At 44.2% G+C, this 9,908-nt stretch overlaps 1 protein-coding gene across 3 annotated transcripts in view; it reads right to left on the minus strand.

Moving 5' to 3' along the window:
- Positions 1 to 9,552, minus strand: part of LOC135909556 (REST corepressor 1-like) — a 45,222-nt gene extending 35,670 nt beyond the window's left edge. For 2 of the 3 annotated variants that reach the window (XM_065441530.2, XM_065441528.2), the window contains exons 1-4: positions 9,263 to 9,552; positions 8,276 to 8,338; positions 5,197 to 5,271; positions 1,560 to 1,612 (exon numbers count right to left, since the gene is read on the minus strand). In XM_065441530.2, coding sequence (XP_065297602.1) covers positions 1,560 to 1,612; positions 5,197 to 5,271; positions 8,276 to 8,338; positions 9,263 to 9,374 — 303 coding nt within the window. In that variant the 5' untranslated portion in view covers positions 9,375 to 9,552. Of the gene's footprint in view, positions 1 to 1,559; positions 1,613 to 5,196; positions 5,272 to 8,275; positions 8,339 to 8,742; positions 9,090 to 9,262 lie in introns of those variants that run through there. The other variant, XM_065441529.1, reaches the window with a different exon arrangement.
- Positions 9,553 to 9,908: the final 356 nt, after the last annotated feature.

The raw sequence follows: 9,908 nt of genomic DNA on the forward strand, positions 1-9,908 counted from the left end.
TGTTTCTCTCAAGTCATATTTTCAAAATGCTGTGAAACAAAAAGCGTAACATAATATATCCGGCTCGAACTTGATCGTCAACATTACTGACATTTGCATTCAACTTATCATTGGAAAAGTGAGGGATGACATTTCTGTAATACGTGACATCACTGACATCACTGTAGACAATACCTGTTGCCCAAAAGCACTGATGAGCGGTCACAGTGATTAGCACGAAAACATGGTAGCTAAGGAGTTGAAGAACACTACACAGGCAATGTTATATGCCTGGAGCCCTGTGTGTAGTAAATATTAGTAGTAGACTGGGCCAGCATCAACAGCTGTGCAAGCTGACATGGCATACCATGCCAACATTAACATTTGTAAAATCCAAGCGACACGAAACCTAGGCCAGAGGAAGGAGGTAACATCAAATGCAAGAAACATTCTTACTAGACAACTGCTGAACCAATTTGAATGACTTGATTGCATTTAATAGAGAAACCTGGTTTCTACCAATGTGAGAAGCAGAATTTTAACTGAGGGCATCAGATTTTTTTTTTCCTTTTCTTACAAAAACTTTCAGAAATTGGCAAGCTTAAAACAAAAACTGATTTGTAACTTTCCACCAAAATCAGTTATCACAGTTTAGGAAACTGCATCCGTTGGAGCATCTGAAGAGGACAAATGTGAAGTAGTAGTTTATGGCTTACATGAAGCTACTACAATATTTGAGAGTTCTGCAGGTTCCCACGTTCTGCATATACCACTCGCAATTTAGTGGTATGTGAGTGAGTGGTCTAAATTACATCAATTTTGTCTGCTGTGGATGTCCTTCTTTTTTTTTGACTACCGTCTTACAAAGTTGTAAACTTCATGTTTCAATTTTCTTAAAGCGTTTAACAGTTTTTATGAAAAATGATTTATGGCTTAAATGAGACATCTCTCTTGCGAGTAGATCTTTTGTCTTTTAAAAGCAGCAAATTTTATCCAATCTGGTGCTGCGGTTTCCAAGAAAAACGATGTCACCGTTTTCATGTATTTACAAAAGGGCTCTCAAGGCAAAGCTTCCTCTGAATGCATATAAGGGCAGCGCACAGATGCGACAGACGCAAGCCGCTGACCATTTCAACTTTTAGCAGACCAGCTATGGTCACTGCCCCATAGAGAAATGCGATGTGATGGGTTCATGGTGAAACAGCATAGATGACGAGATGAGTGAAACAGACGTCTGCTTGTCTATGTCTGTTTGTCAAGACTATGCCAAGGCAAACAGAGATGACAATGTGATGGATTCCTCAGAACACCCCCCCCCCCTCAACCGACACATACAAATAATAATACTGATAAAAACTGATATACTGATAAAAATACTGATACAAATACAATATACAATGATATACAAAAAAATACTGATAAACAAATTTCGATATGACTTGCCACCAACTCCCAACTCCAGGTCTAGTTGTGCATAGGTGGTTGAAGCAGCAAGCACTGTCGCAAAGATGGCAATTACAGCTGTGTGCTCTTGACATGAATAAAGCAAACGAACACAAGGAGCATCTCGGCGCACCCACCTGCTCGGCATTGTAGCTGTACTTCTCCTTGGCAAGCGTCATGTACTCGTCCACTGCGCAAAGAAGCAAGGAGAATGGCAACAATGCTTCATTTCTATTTCTCTCACTCCATTGAGGGAACAAAGCCCTAAGGAATAGGCTTAAATAATAAAACAGTGTCATCCTGGCATTCAACAGACAAATACCAATGCAACTGTTCTCATTCGCATTTCACAGAACCTCCAGCCTGTTTCCTTGTTCACATTTACATCCACGTCAGCTGTCAGGCCTATACACCGCTTGGTACGCAGTAGGCAACGCTCTAGAAAGTCTAGAGAGGCTTCCATCAGTGCCTGCATTTGTGACCGAGAAAGAGTGCACCACATAAATTAAGAAAGAAGAAAGCCATAGCATGCATCATGTAATTGCATGTGACATGAAGTCTCATACATATCATAGCAAAGCGTACTGCGTGCTTTTACTAGGCAATAATACAAATCTGTCACCGTTCCCCATTGCAAGTGGGGCATTATATTTCCACATTGCCCACCATCTCGAGACTGTCGATTTTCCATCAACAGTCTTAAACAGCAACGTAATAGGAAAGCAACAAAGCACTTCTTGGCAGCTTGGGCCCCACCAGCTCAGCATGTGTGGGTACCTTGCGCTGTAACGATTAGTGCAATGCTTCGGATTACATAAATTTCAGCGACAGTTCTTGCCAATTTTTTTAGTGACCTCAGAGTGTACGCTTTCTCAGTTAGTATGTTATTGTGTTTTTCCCAAAATGTATGAACAAGGTTTTACTGTATTAAATCGAGTATAATTTTCTTTGCTGGGCACCAGGAACGCAAAATGACACAAAAGCCTCGAAACAAAAGCATGGTGGACACAGAAAATGCAGCAGCTAGCCGCATCGTTGAACCGTGAAGCTAAGTTTGGAAATCACACAAACTTTGACAGACTCAGACAGTCTGGTTTTATGAAGACCGGTTTAAGCATCAAGGGGGTTTATGTTTTTAGCTCCTTTTAGCCAATTACCTTTTCCAAATGCACTTTTGCACCAACTGACCTTCTGTGTAGCATTCAAAACAGGCACAGGGGCCACAAGTGCATTGTGTGTTGACTTACTACTGATTAAATGACTGTCATTTGGTTTCTCCCTCTCTCCTTATCTATATTCACAAACAAAATGATTAAATCCAGCAATATTGCGTCTGTCTGCGCAACACTGTGCAGCTTCACCCTATATGGACAATCGCTGCCTACAAGCGACACACACACAAAAAAAAGCCTAGTTTTGGTACTTCTGGTATTCATCCAAGAGTGAACCAGGGCCAGCAAGCGCCATTCGTAGGGTTAGAGCAGAAAGACAGGTTGAGAAAGGAGAAGTTGGGCATGCGACTCGCTTCCTTTTGAGAGCATGATCACAGGGGACAGTGATCTCTGGCATCAGTGGTCTCACACAGCTTATACAATGCATGTGCAATGTACACCCATGTTTAACATTCGATGAGAACTATCTGTACAAGTTCTAACTGACCCCATAGGTGGATTGGTAAGAAGCTCGATTCCAGTGTTCTGCCTGGTGTTGCCCCTCTATGGCTGAAAAAAGTTTCTGCAAATTGTATTTTGTTTTCACTGAATATGCTTATGCTCGATGAATTTTGTATGTTTAAATGAAAAATAAACGTTTCCTTCGGGTATTTCCATGTCTTGTCCATAAAGGGTTAAAATCTTCTGGGGCTATTACATGCAGTCAAGTTACGAAAACAAACAAGAACCATGCATGCCACAAAGTGCGAATGTCGTAGCTGCAAACTTGTATAGCCACACCAGCAATTAGCTTATCGACCAGTGACCAAGTGGTAAACCAAGGGCACATGCATCACCTTCATGTGCAATTTCAGCAGTCTAGACTGTTCACAGATCTTACGGTTTGAAGAAGCCACTCATGTTCTTGTTGAACTCTTTTCATCCACATCTGTGCCTGCAATATACTACTTGCTAGACTAGATCTTAAAAGATTGCTCTCGAGAAAGATATGGCCCACTACACCAATGCACGACACTGGGCTCACCACATAAAAATTTCACGAACAGCGGCTTTTTCCATAGATCTCCCAGCCTTGCGCCACGTGACCCCATCTTAGACCTGCGAATTTCCCAACTGCACCACGCCGCCCAATTCTCTGCCACCCTCGACTGCGCTTGCCTTCCCTCGGCAGCCATGCCGTAACTCTGACAGACCTTGCGTGGCCTGCCAAACCCTATTTCTTCCTCATAATGTCAATTCGAATGTTGGCTACCCTGTCTGCCCTCTAATCCACACCGCTGCCTTCCCGTCTCTTATTATTCTTTTTCCATCACTCTGTGCAATCATATCGGTAATCCTCCAAATTTCAGCCCAATAGACTTGCGCGCTGATTATGCAAGGAATAAAAGCTACATCAAAAAGTGTGCCCAAGGCACTCATCCTTTACAAAGAGGCAAAGATGGCCAACAATGACGCCACGCAAGTGTCTGATGCCACGCAAGGAGCAGCAGTCCTTGCCGCGCCTCTCAACTACAAGACGCATCCCGCCCAGAGCCACAGGTGCCCTACTGCAGGACTGCCACAATCTACCTCTTAAGACCTCAGCCAGACCCTTAATGTCAGTAATGTTCTAGAGCCAAGCTCCTACATGACAGTGGTCTCAATGTCAGATTTTGAAGGAACTGTTCTTACGTTTGTTCAGACCAGTTCTTTGCAGTCAAGACTACTCAACCTTGTTTTAGTCCCACTGCTCTTCCGCTATAAAGAGTAGTTGGTTAGAACTTCATTAGACCAATTTCATAATGAATTTCACTATGTCCACACTCTAGTAAAATATGCCGGATTGAAGGACAACTTTGATAATAAGCATAATGTGTGCCATGACAAAGCTAATACATATGCAAAAGCAGGGAGGCGAGATTAAGAACATTCTACAATAGAGGTAGGGTTTAGGAGGCTCAACTCCAACTTCTCCATAAATATCACAGAAAAGATCCAGAAGAAAAAAGCAATAAAAAACTTGGCCCGCATATCCCCAAAGCTGATAAACTGACTGAATGGGCCTGATTTTTGGTTTGCCCACACTTTTCTTTCGTAAATTCTCTCTCTTAAAAAATGTGTAAGACGGGAGATGAGACTAAATGCTTGAGAGGGCCCAGGCTCCCTTTTAAATGTGTTTAGAAAAGCAGTCAACGAACTACAGTTAAGACAAATGGCAGTGTAGCACTACGCATAGCTACAAAAGGAATGGACACTCCAGATTACGAAAAAAACGTAACACCCGATCCCATGTTTACATTACTGCAGAAGAGATAACCAGCTGAAAGAAAAGCCACACGTCCAAATGAAAAGACTTTACAAGTTCAGCCGAAACAATGTCCTAGATTTCAGGCACCTCGTTTGGTTCAACGGTTACTGCAATCTTGGAAGGCAGCCGTTTCGTGCTCAAGATTTCCACTGTGTTTGAAGGACTGCCATGAACCTTGCAACACCACAACACAGCAAGGTTAAGTGCTTTCCACTAGTCTCTATTTTGAAGACGTGCACTGGGAACCCCGCTCCAATGTAAACGGCAACAATTCCCAATGACCAGGCATGTTTGGCAAAACAGAAAGGAACTTACACTTGCTGTCCGAGATGTCTGGGCATGGTGACCACACCAGGAGAGCACGCTCGGGTGTGAACTCCGGGCACGGATCTGCATTGTAGGGGAGGCAACAGCTTGTCTTAGAGGGACAGGAAAAGTCTGATTTTTATTTGTTTTATTGGTTAGCCATTGAATCAGCAATTATGCTACGGAGCCTCAATTCCTTGAGAGTGCAGCAAATAATTACGTTACCTTTTCATGCGACCAATTCAAAACGCACGGCAAGTGCACCACAACCTTTAATGTGATAAAGGGGACTATTTATGTCACTGAAATCTGATGTGGCGATCTCATGGTACCATACACTGCTGACACATACACACACATTATGACCACGTTGCCGAAAGCAGATCCTATTCGGCACTCAACACTATAACATGGGAGGGAGGGTCCCTCTGTGCACGAGAAGCACACAATTGGAAGGGCCAGCTTGGCACATTTCAGCAACAAGGTCATTGCATGGCCTTCAACTACCACAACGAGCTGAGTGCTGCATTTTCTTCAGTTATTTGCAGTAAAACATTATTTGTCATCTCCACTTTCAGTGACATGAATAACCTCTCTTTTTCTTACATTTCGAGGCATACTGCACTTGGCACACATTTTGAACGAGTCACATAAAAGGTGCTCAATTATTTGCGGTACTCTCAAGGAACTGAGGCTTCATACTGAAATAATGGAGTCATAAGGTACCTAAAAAAAGAAAAGAAGAACGACACAAAGCTATCGCATCAGTATTCTTTTATAGAGGGAGTAAAGAGAAGCATGAGGTGAGCTTAAATTGGCGTGCTCATTCAGAACTCTCTCTTCATTAATTATGTAATTAGAGGTTGACTAAAGGAGGAAAAAATGGTCAGAGTTGCAGTTTCTTGACATTCGCACTAAAGTCTCAATGCCAGTATGTCAGTGTGACATCACAAATTTGAGAGTATTTTTTTTTTTCCGGTCACTTTCAAGCTTTCTAAGTTCAGTGGATGGCTCTTTTAGGATGCAATGAAGTTGATCTTTATTGATAAAAGTTCGACTAGGCCCAAGCAGGCGCCATAAAAATCTGTGATGTCATGGCATGTGGAAGGCAGATGTTGCCACCCGCATTTAGTTTTTGTCTCTTGCAGCCTTCTCGCAGATTAAGAGCGGATGCAGTCTGAAACGGTATTTTACTAACAGAGCCCAAATTGTTTTTATTTCTAGTGTTCCCTCAAGCACATTTACTGCAAGAGGAGCAACTTGTCATTACAGCCACAGGATTGCCAGAGCCGAGGCTGGCACAGAGAGGACAGGCCTACTGAAGGACAGTAAAAGATCCTATGAGTCAGGACAACCAAGTTACCACTTTGTGATCTACAAGGATGTCCCACAAGCCAAAATAGAGAAGGGTGTGCAGATATCTAAAACTTTCAAATAACAAATTGAATAGTCAATATACAAAATTACAAACATTTTTCAGATAGTTCAAATCGCCGACTGGGAATGACCAAACCCAAAATTAGAGCAACTGTGCAAGAAATTTAATCCCGGTGCCATAGCAGGGACATTACTCCACAATACGTAGCTCTGGAAGTCAGACTTTCCCGACCAAACCACCATGCAACTTTGCAAGGAGTCTTGAATATGCACATAAACTGCTTACGTAATGCTCATTTCATGCTACTAATAAACAACAACTCATAACGTGCCACTTGATGACAGTAATTTGCGTACTAGGATGGGAAGATTCTTTTATATTAATGGTGAAAATGGCTGCCCATAACTTGGAAAATATTCAAAATGTACTCGATACTCAATATGCTTACATCTCAAAATTCACTATTCGCACATTACTAAAAATACATGTCTAGCCGCCACCAGGTGGAGCATGCCTTTTGCACCAAGTCTAGCTACCAAAGATGTGTTCAGGCTTTTCTGCTTCTCAGTGTTGATGCCTACAAGTCAACTGCCTTAGCCTACATCATGCCCACTGCAGAATACGAGCTGGTGGTGATGTTGTAGGCAAAATTTAGAAGCGGAAATGAGTACGCCGAATTGCCTCGGGTGAAACGTGTGCTGCGACCTTGGAGCAGGTCTACGACTTGCACGACTCGAGGCCAATGCCCATCCGGTACACTGTAGATAGTTGTGGGTCAGCAGATTTGACCCGCACAATTCAAGCATATGAAATTGGTTGGTCAGTGAATTCCATGGCAAACAACACTTACAGATAACAGGACAGCCACATGCATTTGGTCTCTTCTTTCTTGTACTCTAATCTGCACTGTCAAGCATTCAGTAAACGAGACAGATTCTTTAAGTGTGCAAGCATCACTGCATAAAAATCTCTACACTTTCCTGTCTTTCTGCTGCTGGCACCCCTGACGGTGCCTTGCAAAAAGTTACCAATGGCAGTTTGCTAATGCATGTCAGCAAGCTAGGTGGTTCGGATTTGTGATCAAAATGTTCAGCATTAGACAAACACAAGGAAAAGATAACATACACATACTGTATTTGAAGGTAGCACCGCGTGTCATCTGATTTTTATTTTCTTCTACTCGAGCTGCACATTTTAATCCTTTAATCCTGGTTACCAATGGCAACTGCCTCACAGACAAGAGCACGCACTCAGACTATGCAGCAGCGCTATTTGCCAGTTGTGCAAAGCTGCAGCCATGAATATAATGCACTCAGCTGATGACATGTGATCCACAGACCACTGCTCGAAATAAGTGACATCGTAGCTTGTTTAGCCATTCAAATGGCTAACTTCTTCAGATCACATACAAATAACCACGACAGCGATCTTGAACTTATGATGCACTTCAACCTCTTTAGACGCAATACCAACCTGCTCAAGGACGAGCACTACTAAGCACTCCGGTTGCCATGCTTTGAACTGCCTCTTTGCACGTTCAACGGTGTTCTACATGTGGTGCTTTCATACGCTCCACCTAAATGTTTTATCAAGTGCACAATGAGTAGTGGAGGACACAAAGTTGCTCGAACAGGGGCTGTAATTAGTAACTATTAATGAGAAAAAAAAAATGCTGGCGGCGCAGCATGTCACTATTGCACTGAGGCTCACCTGTTGCTGAGATGATGTCTGGTACCACTGCTTGAAAATCATGGCCGACACGCATGCCATGGTCTGGAAAGAAAAAAAAAAGATACATATGTGAGACACATTTTTAAACTATAACCGGCGCCACTACTTCTTTTGACAGGCAAGCATTCTAAAGCAAACTGACCCTTCCCTCTGCGACGGCCGCTTTAATTACACCAGCACATTACGGTTGGCGCAACTGTTACGCAACATGCCAGAAAAGACTCGACCACACAGAGTTTAACGAACACAGCGCACTCGCGAACCACGGTGGCGTTCTCAGGTGAGGCTCTAGGATGTCGCCACCTATTTTACTCACAAGCCGGGATACGGCAAGTACAGCCAAGCACTCGAGTCACAAACCGCAACTACGGACACCACTGCGAAAGGGCGTTCGACGGGACAATCGCCGATCTTTTCGAAGAGGGAACGAGGTGCGATATACGTGCCGTCTTTTCCATCCGGCTCCCGAACCGCCGGATCGGTGGATGCGCCCACCATCTCTGGCATCGCGCGACGATTGCTTTCTCTTTTTTTCAGTTACTTTTAAGCAGCGGCATTGTCGAAGCCGTCGCCGCTACCGACGCGAGGTCGCGCGCACTATGCACAGGGTTTGGCCGGAGTTCGCGCCGAAGGGCTACGGTCGCAGAGGAAGCGTCGGTTCGCCACCACGAGAACTGTCGCGGAGAAATGCCGGCTCGAAAAACTACGCTGTCGGCGTAGACATCGTCGAGGGACGATGTGTCGGACCGCTGTTGGGCGCGTTCAAACGGCTCTATCGCGTACGGCGGGAGGGTGGGGGGGTGATAATACCGCGCGCGGAGCCAGGCACGGTGGGGGTATGAAAAAGAGAAAAAAGACGAGTACGCGCACGGCGCGGCGCTTTAATTTGAAAATTAAAGAGCCGAAAAGCTAGAGCTGCCGCCGTGCAGCGTCTTTTCCATCCCACTCCCGGCGTGTGAGGCTCACCTTGCTCCGACTCGTCGGTAGCGCTTCCTTCGTCGGTGAGGTGCCCGTTCGGACTCGAGGTGTGCGATCGGCGCCCGATGCGAGAGTCATCGTTGCGATCGGCGAGCACCATCTTTTTTTCCGTAGCGGAAAGGAGCGCTGCCTCGGACTCCAAAGACTCGACCGGCACGGCGAAGCCAAAAACTTTCGTGAAACAGAGGAACGCGACTTTTTTTTTCTCTCTCTCTCTCTGCAAGAAATCACACGGAGACCCACTGCAGCCGACACTCGCCGAAGTGGAACTGCGAGCGAGAGAAGTGTTGCGCCCCTGCGCATCGAAGACCGCGCGCGTAAGAAAATAGTGCCTAAATAAAGCGCCGTGAAATTTGTTACACGTTTAGGTGGTCCAAAGTTAGCTTCAATTTTGCTCGTTATGTTAACTTTTTAACCTGACAGATTGCTTTGTTGTGATATCGTATCAAACAATTTTTCATTTGCTAAAATCTACGGAATCAACAATGATACTAACTGATTCCGGAGAGCTGAACTTAAAAGCTTGGATTATCGCGTAAGTAATTTTAAAAGCATAATAACTATGTTTTTCGCAACCAACAATGTTTATATATTCATCAAATCTTGTTGGTTTTATTTAGCGAAGTGGTACAAC

This window comes from Dermacentor albipictus, chromosome 7 (genome assembly GCF_038994185.2).
Source record: "Dermacentor albipictus isolate Rhodes 1998 colony chromosome 7, USDA_Dalb.pri_finalv2, whole genome shotgun sequence".
Classification (NCBI taxonomy): Eukaryota; Metazoa; Arthropoda; class Arachnida; order Ixodida; family Ixodidae; genus Dermacentor; species Dermacentor albipictus.